The following is a 21,027-nucleotide window of genomic DNA, read 5'->3' as shown; positions in this document are numbered from 1 at the left end:
AGAGTGGTGTCCTCCTCCCTCCTGAAAGGTATTTCGGCACCACTCTGGGCTCCCATCGCTATAGCAGTCCTGGAAGGATGCATCTGCCCATTTAACAAATGCAGACTCTGAAAACTGTTCACTAGCCCCCAAACCTATAGAACAAGCCCTGTTTAAGTAACACAAGCAACATACCTTAGTACAGAATCCCTCCTCTCCAGAGTCCTTCTCAAGGGAACTGCTGAGGAAAACTTTTGCATTGCAGTTGGTCCATGGATCCAGAAGATGTGTTTGCATTTTATCCACCCCTTAGCACCCCATCCCTTCCCAAAGAAAGCAAGGGGCTACTATCACTGGGAAAAGAGAATGACAAGAGGAATCATGAGCCAGGGATGTATGAGGGTAGCCTCTGCCTTCGGAGAGAGGCTTTATCCCAGATACATAGTGGGCATGGGTTAAATGCATGCACATGTGGAAAGCATTCATTCTGCTGTTAGGTGCCCACATCCCCCCCCAAAGAACTTCAGGAGAGCTGAGTAGGACTGGCTGGAGAAAGCTAGAATTTCATGACTGGTTTTATTAAAAATTTTATTTATTTTTAAACCAAAAAAATTAAATTTTGTTGCAGTGGGAACAAAGCTATATTCTAGCCTTCCAACCTAATCACCACCTTCTTTTAGTGTAAAAAACAAAGTGAAAGAAAAATGGGTGTTTTCAGCAAAAAATGAAATTAAAAACAAAATGAATTGAAAATGAAAACATCTCAACCAACATGAATTATTATTATTATTCTTTTTGTGTGCAGAAGTTGTCCTTTTGGTCAGACATTTCTGAGAAATTTTGTTTTAAAAAACAAATTTGTGCAAACTCCTGAAAATGTGACCCTTAACGTGTGCTTCGGTTTCACCATCCATAAAATGGGGGTGTTGACAAAAGAGTTTTACAAAAAGGTCAGCCAGATCTTTGCACTGTTAATAAAAATTGTTTTAAGATGGTGTGTCAAACTGAGATGTAATTGGTGCTGAAAGTACATAATAAGCAACCGTGAGGCTGGTGGATATAATGTAATGAGAGGAAAGGCTAATGCTGACTTCAGAGAGCTTTCTAGAGTTGCAGAATTCTAGGTGAATTCTGGCTTTGGATTTTCTGCTGACACAGCTATGATCTCATTCTGGGTCCAAATGTGCACAGTCACTGTGATGTGGCAGAATAACTTGCCATGGCTTGCTAAAAGAGCTGGTCAATACAGAAATTGCTTTAGAACATGCTCCTAAATATCCCATCAAAGTCTGAAACATTTCCTTGACTATGTGGCCCTGGTTCTCAATCTCAGTGTGCAGTCTCTGAAGGACCATGAGTGACTTCACTCTCAGATGCCATTTGGAAGCTACCTCTTGGGCGGTGGTGCACACGTGTGTGCATGCATGAGAAAGAAAAGCATGTGGAAAGCCCATAGTACACAAAACCAGCAACAAACAATCACAATTTCAACACAGTTTACTACAGCTCTCATGTGTGTTGTATAAAACATGTTTAGTGCAACATAGTACAAAGCTCTTAAAAAAAAAATCCCAAACAGTTTTCCACATCATGCATGGACAGGTTTTTCTCTTTGCTTCTTGGTTCATTACAGAAAGTTAAAGCAGAGAAAAAGTTGTTTGAAAAACTTCATGTTAAAAGTTGTTACAGGAGGAGTCTGGTTTATTTAAAAAAAAAGTGAGGCCGGGCAATATGTTTCCAGCACAATAGATAAGTCATTTTCCAGGTAAACTGTGTAACCACAGATGCGGCTTAGAGGGAAATCCCATCTAATGGCCCTCAGAATGCCATCTGCTTGAGAGAGAGAAGCCGTGGAAAGGAATGTTTCTGGCCACTGGAGGTCACTGTGGAACAGCTTTCCATAGAGAGAAGGGAAGCAATGCTAGTTAGAAAGGATGGAGAGAGATGTAGAGGCTATTGGGTCAATACAGCAGATTTCCAATGCACAGGTGAGGAGAAATGTTCTCTTAGGGAAGGAAAGGCTCCTGCTGATATCTTTTTTCCTTTTAAAACTGAAATGAGTTGCACTTCCTGTCCTGAAGCAGGATGTACAGGAGATTTTACATTTACAAAACAATACCGCGGGGCTGCTTTTTTTTTTGGTTGGTTCTTCATTTCCATCACTTTTCAATCCTCCCTTCTGAGCAGATCCTCTGTATATCAAAGGGGGGAACAAGTGTATGAGTGTATATTAAAAAGCAATATTATACACACAAAGGGGCTGTTAAGCAGTAACAATTTGATGGAGGGAGACTTCAAGAAGGTATGAGTGAAATGGAACACAGCAAATTCCTTCCTCATAATGAAAGGGATTTCTTAAAACTAACATAAGGTGGACTCTAACGTAGGCGGATTTAAACCTACTTACCCTGCAGAGTTCTCAGAGCATGGCTGCTCTATCAAGGACCCACCAGATCCTTCTCTCTTCAGGAAGAATAGTCCTATTACCTGGGAGAGGGCAGAAGCTGTGGGAATAGCCCATCACAGACAAAGGGGGAGGGGGGGGGTGAGGAACAGGGCATGTGGTATATCCACACATGGATTCAACCACTCCACAAAAGATAAAAAGCAGCCAGATTTGCCAGGAAGACATCAAGGAAGACACTGAAAGGCCATTCCACCCCTTCCCTCTAACATACTGAGAGGATGTATCAGAGGGAAGGCGGTTTCCTACACAGGACATGGCGGGGGTACTTGGCTTACTGGGTAATGGAATTTGGGTGCTCCAATTATACAGAGCTTCCATTTGGTTTTTAACAGCTGTATCTTTCACAGAAAGAACAGCACTTACTGCCCCAGCACATGTTTACAATAAAGATCAGGTGACTTGGTGGGTTGTGGGGAAAATGGTCGTTCTCCTAGAGAAATAAAGCCAAAATAACAGAAAATGGCACAAAAACACACACAAGAGAAGGGGGAGAGGATTCATTTCTTTCCAGAGAGCATAGAAGCACCCAGGGAGCAAATTCCTTCTGCAGCCTCCTTGTCTGGTTTAAACTCACATTGGTAAATAGTGCAAGTCATTGGAAAAAAAATGAAACTTGGTCATGAATTCCACACTGCCATTGCCCAGGGTGGTGTATGTAACATACCACCCTTGCCGGACCATTCAACTACAATGAATCCCAGTCAATGGAGCCTCCCCTTCCCCCGCTTTCTAAAGTCATTACTTTGGTCAAGCTGACGAGGTTGGATCCAGCCATCTGGCCCTGTGTGACTGGAGCATGCAGGCCGCCCAGCCTCAACCTTGCCACCTCTGAGGCAGTGGCAGCAGGGCTCGGTAAAACCAGGGGGAGGCTTTTGTCCCTGGTAAGCTGGGCTGTCTGGGAAGCTTTCTCCTGGCGAGTAGCAGGGCCAGAGTGCCCCATGCACCCCAGGCGCATACAGCCCTTTGAAGCTGCTTTAGTCCTGACTGCAAGCAGCTTGAGCGTCCAGTCCTGCCCAAGGACAACCCACCAAATGAAGCCACGCATACATGTTAAATCCTCAAAGAAAGGAGAAACGTTTGGGAGGCAGAAGCCACTGAGCTAGCCTCGTCTTCGAGATGGACCTTGCAGAAACCCAGCTGCCCTCGAGGCGCAGTCCCGGTCCTGTTCACTTTAGGATGGTGAGCAGCTGGGCTCAGTTCACCTTGGGGAAAGATTCTGTTCACTACAACATGAAGTCGAAGGAGGACAAACAAAATCTATTTCAGGACATTGATACGTTTACTCCAAAAAGAGCCCCACACCACCCAGACCAGAGCACCGAATGAAGCTGCTCTGGGAGCTGGTCAATGTGCCATGGGGAAGGGAAGACTACAGTCTTTGGGTAACAAAATTCACAGCCCAAAGGACAACAACTGATGAGAACAAACTAAAGCCAAGAGGAAAATCCATTATGTACAGCAAGCACATGGAATAACTGTCTGTCCAACTCTGGACTAGTTTTGTCATCACAGGAAGACTCCGACCCTCCAGTCCCCAGAGATGGGGAACTCTGAAGGGCTCAGTTGTGGAGCCGAAGAACAGATGCCGAAACAAACTAAACAAGAACATCAAAACCACTCCGTTCCTTTGGGGTTCCAGGTGTGTCTCTGCGTCTGTCTCTCTCTCTCTCTCGGTGGGTCCACATGGGCCTCTCCTCTTTAGTCTATAGTTCCCGGGTGGATGCTGAGGACGGGCGGCTCCAGGCAAGTGGGAGAGTAGTTGAGGTGTGGCTCTTTGATCCACAGCAAAGGGACCCCATTTTTGCCCTCCGAGTTCTTGCTGGAGTTCCTGCTTTTGAATCGCACCAGCAGGATGGTGATGATCAGGATGCCGAAGATGGGAAAGGGGTAGAAGAACACAAAGTAAAAGAGGGCATCGTTGGAGCAGATGATGGACTGCAGACTGGAGCCTGAAAGCAGAGACAAGGGGGGGGGGAAACACTGAGCAATGAACCCAGGCCATTATCACCACTAACGAGAGATCTGCCAAAGAGGCAGTCACAGCAGATGAGTGTGGAGATGGGGAGGCACCAAGGTCTGAGTGGATTTTCAAATCTCTCCTTCCCCACAAGGGTGTTTCTCTCCTTCAGCTGGTTTCCCTGAAGTAAATCTCAGCTGGAGGGGATTGTTTTCCATGCCTGACATCTGTTCCTTTATTTTAGGCTCATATTCATCTCTGTACTCAAGAGGCTGGATGTCCCCTCACTTTTTGTTACCGCAAAATAGCAACAAATGGTGACTTTCAGAATTACTGTGAAACGAATTATGTTAAACAAGCAATTGACCTACTCACATCACTGGGAGCCCTCTATACTATACCACAACAAAACTGCGTCAACTGGTTATGACACCACCATCCCTTGAGAGCATTATAGTCACAATCTGTAGTAGAAGTGGGACCTTAAGTATGCTTTGTAACTGGGCATGAAGATACCCCAAGGCTTTAGCTCAGGTACATAACACTAAGGGGTTCTTGTTTACACTACGTGGTTGTAACTGGGTCCCTCAACTTCGCAGAGCAGAGAGGCTCTTATATGTCTTTTGCCCCTATGGTGGATTGAGCAGTGAGGCAGTCACTGACTGAATGGAGAATACAGTGCTGGCAATTGGTTGAATAAAACAGTAGTGCCATCAGAAATCATTCAAAAATCATAAATCAGATGTAAAAAAATCAATAGATTAAAAAAATTATAAATTTGGGGTGTTTATTTGCCTGCTGGTATGTCAGCCTCCAGGCTGGTGTCAGGTCATATTTTACTACAGTTCTGCAACCATGCAAACCTAGAAACGTTTTTTAAAATGAAAGCTGAGATTCTCACCTAATCCCATGACTCTGGGATGTGGGGCTTTAAGAAAAAACCAAGTAATGCATGACTTGGCAACACAAAGCAATAATATCTGTGGGAAAGTTTCACCTTTTATTCTGTTTACCAGAATAAAGTAGCTGAAGGCTGCAACTTTCATCATGAGGACTCACACCAAACAAGCTTAGTATAAAGAGCCTCTGAGTTTGTGGATGATGATGGGCTTTGGCTGAAAGGAGACAGTGATAGCTTTGCTCTCTTCAGCTCCAATCCCAAAGGTTGCACTGATTTACCTTTCAGATCGGGCTCATATCCTGCTCTACCACCTATTCTGGGGGAGATTTCTATTTAAAGGGACAGTGTCCCAGTGCAATATGACATATTATTTATGGAGATTCCTTATATGAGTCACACCCATGGCTGGGTGCTCTGCTTTGTCTTGCATGGCAGGGAGAGATGGGATAATATGTGCAGACACATCACAGCACACAATGCAGCTGGCTCACACAATAACTAGCCTGGTATTCTTGGCTCTGATGCAGCTGCACGACTTGGTGATTTACCCAGAGCAGATATTTTTTGGTATATTTATGTCTCTGGTGACAGCAATCCTCCTCAGGATGAAATAGAGGGGTTGGGGAAAGGAAGCTGACTTCAGAGTGGGACAGCCACATCCTAATTCTCCCTCCCCACCCTATGCATGCATTTAGGCCCCTTATTTAAAGAGAGAGACATGAAATTTTCAGCTCTTGGTCTCAGTGACACACAGGCATTCATGCCTGTGGTGTGTCCCACCTACCACCTTCAGAAATCAAATAGCCCCTTTTTTACTTCCCACTCCACTGGGAACAGAAAGGGCCCAGTGGCTCCCTAGAGCATGTGTCTAATACCCAGCCTCACTCGTGCTTTCACCGCTGTGATCCATTCTCAGGTCCCCATGGCATCATGGCCTTGCACTTTCCAAAAGACAGGGATAGCTCAAACTAAGATTCCCCATCTTCATTTCCTGAATGGGCCTCAGGCAGGCAAACCAGGAGGGAAACCAGAAAGGATAGCTGTCATGCTCAAAGGGCCCGCATCCACCTGAAATGCCGGGGCAGGGGCCAGCGGAGCTGTCTGAACTCCTAGCACAGCAAAATCTACTGCACTTGCATCCAAAGCCAGCTTGAACCTTCCCACCCCATGCGCAGGGAAAGGAAACTAGAAATGCTGGACAGCTCAGCCTAGCACAGACACTCACTCACAGAACAGGAGAGAGGCAAGCTGCACGTGTGTCAAAGCTCCTTAAAAGGTACTGGTAAGTCAATCAGGCACTAGCGTCTCCCCTGCAGAATGCAATGCAGTCTCCTGTTCTGCAGCTGACTGGATTTCTGGCTGATGCGTGGGCAGTAGCTTGGCTCCTCTGGCAGCGTCTGGGTCACTAGAGTTTGAGGAAGCATTTCATCCCAAATCCCTAGGGACATTAGCCCACGTCACAAAGCCAGCCACCTCGATTCAGGGCTTCTGGGCTGTTGCTTCTCAGGGATGTTGGTAGGGTCGTGCAGGCCGGTGACAGACATACGCCCAAGCACCAGCCCTAGCCTGCTTTTAATGGCATTTCTCTCTTTTTTGGCTGTCAGCGAGTACAGCGCTAGTGAAAGGTGCCAGGATCGAGTGCCCGGACGAACAATCCCTTCTTTATCCACTGGAAAGGCACAGCGTAAGTAACTTCAACTGCACCATTGGCTCTGCCTGCCTCATCCCTAACCTGAAGGCGCCTCTTCAAGGGAGGACAGAACAATTCAGTCTCCATGGCCCATTCAATCCTTGGCCTTCCTGCCCTGATTGCCAACAATGGGGGGCAACTGGTGTCAACTGTGCCAACAGTGTTATCATGGTGGACACGCGTCCACTAGGAACTAGACTGAAACCCACCAGCTAACATCACACGGGCACCAGACGGGAATGACTTGGGGTCACTACCCATCTGAACCTATGACAGAGGTGAAGGGCTCCATGTCCCATTATTAGTCTCGTACCATGATCCCAAGAATGTTGTAGGGCACGAGGAGAGTGGTAGATACATTAACATCCACTTCTCCGCACAGTCCCAAGCCTGAGTCTCCCCTGTGCCCCTTACCCCACCTCCCTGTTGGAGCTGTCTGACATCTTCTCACCTGTGTCCTGCACGTGAATAGTGACAGTGCCGGATTCCTCCTCAGTCAGCCTGTACCATACCCCCTTGGGGTCAGGCAGCCATTCCTCCACACGGCACGAGTAGTTACCAGCATCGGCAGCGCCTGCCTGCAGCACTGTCAGGCGGTAGAGCATGGAGGAGAGCCTCTGAAAGCGCAGCCTGCCTTCAAAACGGCCAGCCTCCGGGCCAAACACTGCATCCGGGCCCACGCTCATCAAGGCCTCCCTCTCCTCCTCCTCCTCCATGCCACGGCTAGTGCGGCCTCCTCCCTCTTTAACCCTCAGGTTGTACCAGGTCACAGCGAAGCGGGACTCTTGGCTGGAGCGGGATAGAATGCTGCAGTCCAGTGGGAAGTGCTCCTTTTCCAGCACCGTGAGGTTGGAGATGGCGGTATCCACCTGCAAGGTGGGATCTGACAGTTTGGAGATATTCATTAATAAAAGGGAAGAGGAAAAACAGAACAAACATAGTCTGAAATAGCTACCCCTTCTCAGCCAAAATGCACAGCCCCGGCCCTTACACTAGGGGTGGCTGAGGCACAGCCTTCAGGCTAAACGCAGCATATCCATGGCCACAGGATCATCTGCGGCCATCCCGTGCAAACATCCCCGGTGTACAATGCTCCATCTAGATTGTCAAATGGGTCGTCAAATGGGATCTTTCCTATAGCACAGTTAGCCCTTGTTTGTGCTACCCAGACAGACCCTGACAGCAACCTTCCAGCAAGAAGGGGGCATATGCATATACAGCCACACTGTTACATCAGGTGTAATTTCATGTGGATGCATAACAAAAGAATCCGGAACTCCAAAAGTTACAGTTCTATATTCACCCACATTGTGTTTATTAAGGAACAAGAGTGCTCCATCATTAATGCTGCAAATAAACTTCCATTATAAGCCTAACTTCTTCCTCTCCTGAGTTCTAAAAATTACAAAAGCCATCACAGACTGGCCTCAAAACTAGTAAATCTGATCTGAGACCAAGACTGAAATTTTTTTAAAAAGCACAGAGTGAATTGGACAATTGGGGCTCCTAAATCATGATGCTCCCCCAAAACAGAGGTGTTAAATACAGTTCCAAAATGCTTAGGGTTGGTGCGGTTTTGTTTGTTTGTTTGTTTTGGGTGGTTTTTTTGCCACTTTGCAGCAAAGAAACGAAGAAAAGAGAGAAAAAGCTAGCAACTCCTCTAGCTGAGATGCAGGGCCCATGACCTAAATTAAGTTGATTAAAATCTGATTTCAAGAGCAATTAACATTTGATTTAGTAACATCATCAGGGGACATGGACTCTGGAGAACCTCACACAGCACCTCAAAGAGCTGCTGGAGATCTAAGCTTCCATTTAAAGATTTCAGAATGCAGCTCCTAGCCCTTTTCTTTACGAAGCCTGAGTTCAAAGTGCAACCAACTGCTAGGGAGTCTTGTCAATGGAAAAATAATTTCTCCTCAAAAGCTTGGCAGGAGGTTCCCCCCTCCTGCAGACCTCAGCGGGTCCAAAGGCAATAGGGGACTTCCCCTCTGATCTCTTCCCACCCAAAAACACACCCTTAAGTCCCACTCGGCTCTTCTACCCCCTAGGCCACCTAAGTTCTATTTAAGGGAGCGCAGCTCCTGTGTAGACCTTAGGAGGCTATTTTGGCCAGCTCCTGGGTTTAGGGGCTAATTTTGGATCATTTTTGGGTGGGAAGCTGTGTGGGGATCTTCATGGAACCTACCAAGTTCACCAGAGGCACCTTAGGAGCCTTGATGAGCAGACCAAGGCTCCTGGGGAAAAGGGTGGCTCTGAGATTCCTAAGGCTCCCGAAGTGGGAGGTCAGTGGAATAGGGAAGAAAGTCGCCACTCCTCCATGAACAATGGGGAGCAGCTGAAGCAGGAGGGACTTTTCCCCCTCGTTCTACCAACTCTCAAAGTCTTCTGTCACCTGCATTTCCCTCCCCCCACTTCCTGTAGACATTAAGCAGTCAACAGCAGTGTGGCTCTCCTCCTACACCTCTCTACAGCAGTGGAGACCCCATCCCGAGAGTCCAAAGAAGTGGGACTCTCTTTCTGTGGCCCTGAGGTCTGCGGCATCAGGACTTCCCTTTGAAGGCCAGCAGGTGGTTGCAGCTAGCAGCATCCCCTCCCCTAGGCCTCCTAAGCATTGCTAGATCAAGGCTCTTAGGGTTTGCAGGAACAAGGGCATCTTTCTAGCAGTTCTTAGGTTTTTGAGAGGGCCCTAAGGAAATTCCCACATAAGAAACGTCATGCAGGTGATGTAAGGCAGCAGGCACATGTGAATGGTTTGAGTTCGTATCCTTCAAGGAAGCCTCAGGAGGAAATGGAGAAGACGCGCCTTGAGATTCTTGATATTTCTAAGATAAAACACAAGCAGGGCAAATCCAGGCCTCTTCATAAAGCAGCAAATAAAGGAAGGGCAAAACCCCAATTTTCCTCCTTTTTGCAAGTTACCTAAAGGATAACTTCAGATCATGCTCAGTGAGAATTTTTCCAATTGCTCACAACTACTGATTCCCAAAAAACACGAGCAAAGAGATTCTCTCTCATGGAAGAACAAGTCACATGTAAGTTTGGTGCTTTTGTTCAGCCACTTTTGAGCTACTGGTGAGCAAAAAAAACTGCTTTTCTTTAAACCTAAATCAGCGCAGTCCCCTTCTCCTCTCCCTCCATCTTCCCCCCATACTTTCACAGCTCAAAAGGGACTGAAGGGACTTCCTTCCACACTTCGCTAAATCATTCACCTCCAGGCTTAGAACAGGTCTGGGAAGTTTCAACTCAAATGGAGATTTATATATAATCTTAGTTATAGTATGTGTAGCACACACAGTAATCGCCTGGAGAGACTGGGATCTTTCTGCTCAAGCCAGCTCAGTTGGAAAAGTTTCCCAAGCCAAGATTTCATGGATATGATTTTCACAATCCCTGAGAGCACTTTTTCCTTTAGGCCACAATCCTCTCCACAGGGAATTACATCCCTGCTAAAACTTTTCCAATCTCCTGACATTTTGCCAGCTGCATTGCAGACATTCCCAGGGAGAAGGCCCAATGAAATATCCTGGGGGTCTGTGTAAAAAAACAAACAAACAAACAAAAAATCTATGAATGTATTCCCAAGTGCTTAAAACCATAAGGGATCATTATGATCATCTTGTCCGACCTTTTGTCTAGCCCAGGCCACAGAATTTCAAACAGTGATTCCTTCGTCAAGCTCAATCATTTCTGCCTGAACTTGAGCATCTCAATTTGAAAGACATCCAGTCTTGATTCAAACACTTCAAAGGATGGGGAATCCACCACTTGTCTTGGTAGGTCGGTCCAATGGTTCATTAACCTCACTGTTCAAAATGTGTGCCTGAGTCCCAGTCTGTATTTGTCTAGCTTCAGTTTCCAGCCGCTGGCTCTAGTAACGAATGAGAGGCTGAAGACATACATCCCCTGCAGAGCAGGCATAGGCTCTGGAATGGCTAAGGAAGGGTTCTGTTCCTTCGGTCCCTTTGCCGTACCTGGCATGAGCATACACTTGGCAGCAGCAGGGAACAAAGGCACTTCCATACCAGATCAGACCAGTAGCCCATCTAGCTCAGTATCCTGTCTCTGACAGCAGCCAGCAACGGATGCTTCAGAGGAAGGGGCCAGAAGCCTCAAAAGTGAGCAGTTATGAAGTAACCTGCCCGCAGGAGAAGTTCCTTCCTAATTCCCTTATCAGGTAGAGGGCCAGGAGTTTTGTTCCCAGCCTGAACAGGTCAGAGTATAGTTGTGCTTCAGTTTCTCCATATGTAGAATGGGGATGATCCATCTTCCTAAACAGCTTGGATAAAAGCTCTGACCTGGATGCCTGAAGAAGCTTTCAACCCATGTAATTATCTCCCATCAGATGCACACGCGAGACCATGAGGCCCCTTTAAACAGATCATTATGTTGCTCCAGGTCGCATTTTCAAGCAGAATATTAACAAAACGTAAAATATATTCAATGTAAAAGTCATCTCAATGATTTAAATGAAAAAAATATTTAGATATAAATTCCACACTCTCCACTCCCATGCCCTTGCTGGGTCAGGGTGATGCTGGTGTTTAAAAAAAATTCACAGGCCCTCTAGCAACATCAGGGAGGAAGACAACCAATCCCCAAATCCTATTAGAGGATTGCTATGTCTGCAGTACCCCTGTGTTCTCCCTCCAGATTAGCAGGGTGGTGGTGAAGGCACACAGAAAAGTTAACTCAAGCTGTTACTGCGGCCCGCCCTGCTCCTCCTATCTCAGCTGCAGAGCAGGGAATGAGGGAACAAAGCAGAGGAACGAAATGGGAACAAGGAGCATGAAAAAGTCATGCAGCTGCCATTCCCCTCCCTCCCTCCCTACCCAGCATGCCCAAATCAATCCTGAGCTGGGGCGGCTGAACACACAGGCTGGAGTGAGATAGGACTCCCTCATGTACCTGCTGGAGACAGGGCTGTGAAGCTGTCATGTTTGGGGAGCACTCTGAGGTCCCCAGATGGATGGAGGTAGATGTGCCACTGTAACAATGAATAGTCAGGTACACCGTTCCTCACTGAATGCTACACAGACGGTGGGAGATTTCTGGTTTCAGGGGGCTGATGAGGGGAGGCATGGCAATCCAGGTTAGGACCCTCACAGTTTGGTAGAGAGAGGAAAGGTCTCTCTCTCTCTCTGATGTAGCCCCAGAGCCTGATGAATGTGACCCAGAGGTTCCAGTTACCTGGCTGTTTCACCGTGACAGTAGTCAGCCCAGAGAGATCTTCTGCCCGTTTGTACCACTGGTTGCTGGGATCCAACAGCCACTCCTCCATTCGACAGTCATAGGCCCCGCTGTCTTGCACCATCATGTTCTGGATGGTGAGCAGGTACAGGCCAGGGGAAGGGCTCTCCAAATGCAGTCTTCCCTTCAGGTCGCTCAGGGTTGCCAGCTCTCCATAGAGCAGGGTGCCCTGGCGGCTCAGCTGCACCACTGCCTCTTTCTCTGGGTGGCCAGATTTCCACACGTACCATTCCACTGAGAGCTGCGAAGCAGGGCTGGTCCGGTTGGTGACTGTGCACTCTAGTGTCACCCACTGGTTCTCTAGAACCGTGAGGTTCTTCTGGGTCTGGTTCACCTGCAGGCGGTTGTCTGAGGGGGAGAAAAAGACAAAACAAAATTAGAGCAATGACATGACTGCAACAACCACTATCCTTCCTCACCCCACTCCCTACCGACTGTGCGCTCCTCACTCACATCTAAACTCAGGCTCTCAGCTCTCCAGGGCTTCCTGTTTGTTCTGTGAAGCTTTGGGGTGGTAAAAAAAGATAAGGCTGGGATTTTCAAAGGAGCCAAAGGACGTTAATTTGAATCCATTTGAAATTCAATGGAATTTGGACATCTAATTCTCCTAGGGCCCCTTTTTTTCCTCAGGTGAAATAATACAAAGGCACCCAAAGGCTCCCATGGTGAGAGAGGCCAGAGAGGTACTGCAGACACAGCAATCCTCTAATAGGATCTGGGGATTCAGAATGTGCCAACTAGACTGGAGCTGAAGGGTCCTCCATTTGACCTACCACTTAGCTGACAGCAAGGGTGGCTCCAGTCAGCTGTTTATGTACATAATGTGTGTTTCTCAGACCTCTAACAAGCTTCCAATGCAAACCCTCATTAAGGGCAGGGTTTGAGCTTCTCTGATACAGTAGATGCCCTGTCACTATAGAACAGAGATGGGTGCTAAAGGGTCTCCCACAACACTGAGTGGCATAGGGGTCTAGGGGTGTAGAGACAAAAGTGAGTAACAACCTTCCTCCCCGCATCCCACACAGGTCCTCATGCACGTGACCCCCCTCAACCAGCCTTTGAAATCTATACTTCTCTGGACCAGAGTCTGAGGATTTGTGCAGTGCTGTGAACTGCTGGGTCTGGTGACCAATTGGCCCTCGAGCCATATACTCTAGTCTGTGATATTTCATGGCCTGGGTAAATAGACAAGGCAACACCTAGAGGCTGGAGATATCCTACAGCAGTAGTACAGCCTAACTGCCTCTGTTTTGCATAGGCCCAGACTGCTGAAGGACTGATTACCAGACCAGGGTTATGACCTGAGCCCCTCATCTGCATGATATTATCCTTCTGTAGACCTGCCTCCCACTTGCGCTTTTCCCTCCTCCTACCATAGACCTATGCTACATTCTTTCTCAGCTGCAGTCATCCCCACAGGGCGTTCTTCACACCCACGGGAAGCTGGAGTCCTCGAACTGCCTGGGCAAGGCAGGCTCCTCCTCAAGGAGGAGGCACCAATAATATGCCTCTGGAGTGAAACATGGCAATTAACTGATCTTTGACGACTAGTGGTAGTAGTAGTTCCAATGGCCTGTGATGGGACGTTAGATGCGACAGGTTCTGACTTACTACAGAGAATTCTTTCTTTGGTGTCTGGCTGGTGAGTCTTGCCCACACGCTCAGAGCTGATCGCCATATTTGGGGTTGGGAAAGAAATTTTCCCCCAGGGCAGATTGGCAGAGGCCCTGGAGGTTTTTCGCCTTTCTGTGACGCATGGGGCATGGGTCACTTGCTGGGGCATTCTCTGTACCTTGAAGTCTTTAAACCATGATTTGAGGATTTCAGTAACTCAGCCAGAGGTTAGGGGTTTATTATAGGAGTGGGTGGGTGAGGTTCTGTGGCCTGTGTTGTGCAGGAGGTCAGACGAGATGATCATAATGGTCCCTTTTGACCTTAAAGTCTATGGCTGGAGAAGCTGCCAGCCGTTAAAGACTCCCCCCCTATAAACAGCCCTCCTCCCCTGCATATCTGTGGTTGGTGACAGCTTTGGTGGAGAGGGGCAGGACCCTGATTAATTCAGTTATCCTTATTTCCTCCATTTCCCACCTCTGCCAATGTCATCCCCTGCCATGGAAACCACCAGCAGAGCAGATTTCTCTTTCCCCATTCCCGCCGGGGCATCAGCACAGAGTAAAATTAAACTGTATATGAAAGAGGCCTGCATGCAGAGCTCTCCCAGGCGCACACACCTAGTTGCCACTCCAGCTGCATGAGACTGTCTCAAACAGAATCCCTCTTTGCTCCTGCAAGGCCCCTGAAGGAGGTACACTCTTACTTAACATTAACATAGGAAGAGTTGTCATGTGCTAGCTAAGATCCACCTAAACTTGACCACTTTTCCTTGTCAAGACAAAGCCACAGACAACGGAAGGTATCTTCAATCGTTTCTCCAGAAAGATTCACCCCACCAGAGCTGCTGATCCCACTTCCTCCCCTCAAAATCGATCCTCTGCTTTCAACAGAATGTAAAATGCCTTAGTCTGTCCACACCTCCCTCTTCATGGCAGATTCCCTTCTGCTATGTCCTGACTCACACCCAATCCAACTTCTCTCCCTAGCCCTTCAGACACATGCTCCCAGTGGCAGTTTCCATTTTGCTGGTTAATGACTCAATGGCTAAATCAAAACATTCGTGGGGAAAAGGGTTGCAAGGACAGTGCAGGCCATGGACAGCGGGAGCTAGGGAAGCAATGCAGGTCAAGACTTGTACCAGGCAATACGACTGCCCACCCCACTTCCGCAAACATCCCCAATCCCAGCATGGTGTCCCTTAGCCAGTTTCCTGCAAAACTCCATTCTCAGGCGCCAGCTATGTGGAAAACAGCCAGTTCTCAAAGGACTACATGGATTTATGCATATGCCTGGAGAGAGAGATCACACTTCCTTATTTCCATGCAAGGCTCACATGGGCCCTGCTGTGGGAACAGGCACGCTGCATGACACACTACACAGAGCTCTTTACCTCCTCCCTTTAACACAGCTTTAAAGCTCAGAAGGATGGTAAAATACATCCCCATGCACATTCCTTATCCCAGCTGTCTGTTTTCATTCCTGAACCCGTGTGGGCTTTCCTCCTATGTGGTGGCAGAGGGAGAACAGCCCTTGAGGACAGGGTCCCCATTTGAAGGGGGAAGCTTCAGGGAGGGGCTGGCCTGTGTCACTCGCTCCCTCATGGCAGGGAAAGCTGCAGAGTTCTGCTCAATTTGCAAACCGATCAGTCAGGGAGGAGACCGGCATCACAAATGTGGATGATACAGCTGAAAGTAAAACAGACTCAGGCTGTGAACGTGACACCTCTTGGACTGGCAGCAGGACGGGTGACAGCAGCTCTGAGCTCCAGCGTGACAGAGGAAGGCTGAGATGTTTCACTGACTCCAGCCTAGCATGTACATGGGTTGAAGGAAACAGGTGTGGAGCCTACTAGCTGTCTATGCACAGTGGGGAACGAATGCCCTTTCTGCAGGAATACCTGCGCTGCTTGCTAAACACACATCATCCCAGCCTGAACCGAGAGACTTTCCAGATTCTAGCACTCCCGCCAGGAGGCGAGGCACATTCCAAGAGCACGCAGCAAGCAGGGAGATGTTTGGCAAAGCGGGAAGAGAAGCCTGGCTTCCAGTCTGGGGGCAAAGGACCAGGCTGTGAAGCGAGGAAGATGTGACTGGGTCCAACTTGGGGACAAGGGTTAGCGGGGGAGCGGGAGGAAGGGGAGAAGGATTTAGCTCCACTGGGCAAAACTTTAGTGCGGACGAGATTTAGTTCAGCCGCAGCTCTTGGGTGGAGTTAGCTGCAGGGGAGAGGTCTCCAAGCGGGTTTGCCATGGGAATGCCCTGCTGTTACCTGGCTGCTTGACGGTGACCTCAGTTCGCCCAGACACCTCCTCTGCCAGCTTGTACCAGGCATGGTTGGGGCTGAGCAGCCACTCCTCCACATGGCAGTAGTAGCTGCCGCTGTCACTGATCTCCGCCCGCTGGACAGTAAGGCTGAAGAGTCCCCCAGAGGAGGACCTCTCAAACTGCAGCCTCCCTCTGAGCCCCTCCTCCTCGGCATAGGTGCCGTACTCGAAAGCAGAGCTGTGGGTTGTCTTCAGGATGAGCTTGCCATCGGCATCGGATGGCTTGTGGACATACCACAGCACAGCAAAGTGAGAGTCCGGGCTGGTCTGCGATTTCACCGAGCAGTTCAGAGGGATGGGCCTGTTCTCCACCAGAGTGATGCTCCGCTTTGATTTGCTGACCTGCAGCTTGGTCACTAGGAGGAAGGAAACGGGGGAGGATGAGAAGCAGTAGGTCATTAACCCAGAGGAAAAAAAACCCGACAGTTAAAAAAAAAAAAAAAAAAAAAAAAAAAAAAAGACACAACCCTCCCCCCACAGGCAGTCTCATCCAGTCTCTGTGATCTCATTGTATGAGGCTAAATAGGATCCTCAATCCACAGGAATTTAGAGACCTCCCAGTTTCCTCCTTCACCTCCATGAACTCCTGAATCCTCCCCGCAGCTCCCTCAGTGAGAGGCTTGGTTTCTCACAGGTGCCTCAGGCCCCCTTAGACAGACCCTGGCTTAATCCATCCTGGTTCTAAGCACCCAGTCTAGCAGGAGGATTCACACACATCATTCGTTCTCCAGGGACTCCAGATTCCTCAGTCCCTAGGGCTGCCTTTGTTAAATGAACACTTGTTTTTCCAACTCTTCCAGAGCAAACTTCCATGCTGCTGACCCAGCCTGGCAGAAAGTCCTCTGCAGATAGTGAGACTATGTCTACATCTGCCGCCAAATTCAGCAGCAATCAGCGGGAGATACGCAAGCTACATACAGTAGCTTGCGTATCTCCTGTCAACTTCCTAACTTCTACTTCCCGCATTATCTTCAGTTCGCTGCGCTGACGGGAAATGCACTCCCGTCGACGCAGCATTACTCCACCTGGCAGTGGTGGATTAATAGCGTCAATTTCGGGGTCGATTGAGCGGGCCCCCACTTCCGCTCAATCGATCTGGATAAGTCAATGTGAGGGCGGCGGATTTGCCGCCTTCAGTCTAGACATAGCTTGTGAGTGAGAAAAGTGTTGGAAAAATCACCCTGCCACACCCCATTCCTCTCAATGAACAGAAAGCTTTTTAAAAGCTATTTGGAACCAGATAAATATGGACATTAAAACATGAGCAATATGAGAAACAGACACTCGGCTGGAATGGAAGAGAAGGGAGGTACAGTCTGGTTAGCAGTCAGAGCCCAGGGCCGGGAGTCAGGACTTCTGTGCCAAGTTCTGCCACATAGTTGTTGTATGACCTTGAACAAATCATAGAGACCGTGACTCTCTCAACTCCCCACCATTACCTCCATCAGTTCAGCTCCCGCAGTGGTAGCAAAGGCGGCTGCACTAGTGTATGCGGAACCTAGCACCCTCTGGTATTTTAGCCACTGTGTTTAGATCTGCTCTGAACAGGGTGACAATGGGTTTAAAACCCTGGTGCTCTCTCTATGCTGAAACAAGAAGCATGGAGTGACAGTCTTTTTAGGGTATGTGCATGGGCTATGTTTAATACAATTGGTCTTAATCCTTGACTGGTGCCTTTAGGAGCTACTGTAACACAAACAAAATAGTTCAATGTGTTTACATCTTTATGACGGTACCAGTGCCCTTGCAATTTTGGGGCTGTCTGGGATTTGGTATGCCTTAGATCCCACTGAATGAAGATTTGAAGTGAGGAGCAGGATCTGAGTAGACACACAAGTATGTCCAGGCAACTCTGACCCAGTCCATCTCCCTTCCTCCCCATTCTAGGAAACTGGGAGAGAGCTTCCACCAAAAAATTTCTGACATAGGAAATGGATTGGGATAAAGTAAGTAGTGGATGGGGAGAGGAAGAGGATGTGGGAACCTAGGCCCCATAGTTAGAAGTTTCAACGCTGAGGGCACTACCGGATCTCATCAGACCACACAAGCTAAACAGGGTCAGACTCATAAGTACTCAGATAGGAGACCTCCAGGTGCTGCAGGGACTGAGTGTTGATGCTTCTGGCAGGTGGCATCTTACTCTCCAAGTCAACACTGAAGTGGTTCTGCAGCATTCAGTTTTCTTTGCTACTGCAAGTGCCATCTTTCAGATCAGATTGATAAATGCTGCTCCTGATGCTTGTGAAAAGTGCCACTGGTCATGTAATGGTCCTGAGAGTCAGGGTGTTAACCCTGGTAGCCAGGTCCAAAATGACCATCTCTTCTCTACCTAAATTTCACCTGAAGTTTTTGTTGCCTAGTGATGATCTGCGGGTCCCCTCGTGAATAGCGGTGTAGCATTGCTGTACACAGTAACACTGCTGCTGTGTTTCTCCAGAAGAGACGGCATTTTTGTGCTGGGAGAAGGGATTTGGTATGCAGATTGTAAATCTATCGCTGAAGTTTACAAAGCATTCTGGGGAGAAGAGACATCCCAGAAAGACAGGCCTGGATTCTCAAATGGAGCAAGTTGGCAGAGCTCTGTTTAGATCAAAGGAGCTGTGCAGAGTCACACCAGCGGAGGATCTGTCCCACAAGTTCTATTTATTAGTGGGCGACCGGGTTTCCTCTCTTTCTCTCAGTGGGGGCAATGGGTCTCCATTTTGCATTACTTTTTACTTCACCAAACTGCCAGTGAATTCTGTCATCTCAATCGCCCTGCCAGCCAGGCAGAATGTGTGTGTGGAAGAGGCTGGGGGGGAGGTGGAAGGGGGGAGTGAAAGGGTACATGCAAACAGCATCAAATAGAAGGAAGAGGCTCCCATGACAATGACACTTTCCTGCTCCCAGACAACATCTGAAGTTATGCAGCCTGGTATCACATTAAAGTTCCCCTGGAGCCTGTACTGCCTTTGGCTTTAATCAGTATGCTAATAAAGATGAGATAGCTGTGTTATGGAATGGCACACTGGGAGCGGGGGCAGGGGGAAGCAATAGTCTCCAGCTTTCCTCTCTGGGGACTTTGACTTAATGGAGAGGTTTAGGCCCATGCTGCTGTGTTCCTCTAAGCCCAATTCACCAAGCAGGTTACACCGAGACCCACTTCGCTTCCTTGGCTCATTCTAGGTGGGAACAGGTTATTTCAAGTTTTAACCAGTCCTCCAGTGGGATAAAAACCAATAAAGAAGGAAGGCAAACCTCAGCAGTTATATTTCTCCCCCTTCAGCCCCTTTCCAACAGTTTATTTTTAATTGGTACAGGATTATTTTCTGCAACTGTTGCTAAGGAAACCGCAGTTGCTATAGCAACTGTATATGTTAAGGTGCTAGCTTATATCTATTAAAATGCACTATATACACATGCTGTGTGTTGTGGGGGCACACTGTATCTATATACACATGCCCTGGGCGTATACTGTATCTATATCTAGAAACATGGAAAATAGGAAAGAGATTTTTAAGAATCCCTCCTAATTTTCTTCCCACATTACAGCATTTCAAAGGGATGGGAGCTGAAAGGACAGAGAAAGGATATTTTTAAGCCTGGTGCTCCTGGGTAATAGACATATCTCACAGGGGCAGGATTTATTCCACTGATGTGGCAAGAGTGCACTCCCAGACCAAAATACACAGCGATTCTCAGCACACACACAACTTGATATTACGGAGCACCAGAGCAGCCCAGACAGTGGTTGTTCCTGCTTACCCCAACACCTTTTTCTATTTCGCCTCATCTATACTGGCAAAACTGTGACCTGTATTTCATCACTGGTGCCCAGTAGTGCAGCTCCACCACTAGCAGCTGTAGTGTAGACAGGACACAGGAGTTTGTACCATCAGTTCATGTAAGCCTGCTCTGAGACCAGCTCAGCCCTGGGTACAGCACAGCTTCCATGTTAGCAAACACGTCTTACAACACAACTTATTTTTCCAGTATAGACATGCCCTTAGAAAGCAGCAGAGCCATTTCTTGCTCCCCTCCCATAACCTAGAAGCTGTACACATTACAGACTGGCAGGTATACTCTGAGGTGTGTGTCTGAAGGGCCGGACAAGTAGCTCCAGCATCCGGCAGAGAGCTAAGAAGCAGCTTGGTGCTATCTCTGACGTGATGATAAAGCCCTCTACCCTACATGCTGGATAGAAAGCAGAAAGCATCGAGGGGGTTTATTACACCTACGTTACCAAGTGAGAAACTGCTCTGATCATCTCCACTCCTATCAGCCACCACCACAGCAGCGCATAAGGCAATAGCCACAAGGCCCTTTTTGTACCCAGAAGGGCTTAAAATACCTTTCCTAATGTTTAAATTCTGCCATAACTGAGAGGGATGACAGAAGTGGTGGCACACAGTACTCGGGAGTCCTAGCTCAGTCAAGCAGGGGCAGGGAGATTGTTGCAATACAGATCTGGGCTTTGCTAGTTCTTTTGTGGCTTTACAGTTCATCTTTAGATGTCTTTGTGAGACATGGTAGTTGTATTGGCCTGAGCTAGTGCTCACGTGGGTATGACAAGGGAGCAGAGGTCTCAGGCACTGTATCCTCCATAGACCAAGTCTCAAAGTCCTTACTCAGGCAGAACTCCCACTCCTTCAACGTGAGATTGAACAGAAAGACAACAAGGGGGTTGGGATTTGGCTCTAGAATTCTAGATTGATGCAGCCTATCCTGGGCTATTATGATGCACAGGGGCTGCACGGTAAAACACCGTGGATGGAGGGCGCAGTGATATGGAGACACATAGCTAGATAGCATTCTCTGCTAAGCTGTCAAGAGACCAAACTTCTCTTAACAGGCCCCAGAATATCTG

The 21,027-nt window shown here is 48.0% G+C and overlaps 1 protein-coding gene across 3 annotated transcripts in view; it reads right to left on the bottom strand.

Moving 5' to 3' along the window:
* Nucleotides 1-1,121: 1,121 nt before the first annotated feature.
* IGSF3 (immunoglobulin superfamily member 3) overlaps nt 1,122-21,027 on the bottom strand; it is a 156,662-nt gene continuing 136,756 nt past the window's right edge. For all 3 annotated transcript variants that reach the window (XM_067546306.1, XM_067546309.1, XM_067546308.1), the window contains 4 exons: nt 16,127-16,537; nt 12,185-12,592; nt 7,446-7,877; nt 1,122-4,395 (listed from right to left, as the gene is read on the bottom strand). In XM_067546306.1, coding sequence (XP_067402407.1) covers nt 4,145-4,395; nt 7,446-7,877; nt 12,185-12,592; nt 16,127-16,537 — 1,502 coding nt within the window. In that variant the 3' untranslated portion in view covers nt 1,122-4,144. The remainder of the gene's footprint in view (nt 4,396-7,445; nt 7,878-12,184; nt 12,593-16,126; nt 16,538-21,027) is intronic.

The sequence above is a fragment of the Emydura macquarii genome, unplaced genomic scaffold (assembly GCF_026122565.2).
Source record: "Emydura macquarii macquarii isolate MOO-44397 ecotype Brisbane River unplaced genomic scaffold, CSIRO-AGI_Emac_v2 contig_1119, whole genome shotgun sequence".
NCBI lineage: Eukaryota > Metazoa > Chordata > Testudines > Chelidae > Emydura > Emydura macquarii.
The sequence above is the reverse complement of the archived record's forward strand: the minus strand, read 5'-3'. Positions and strand labels throughout refer to the sequence as shown.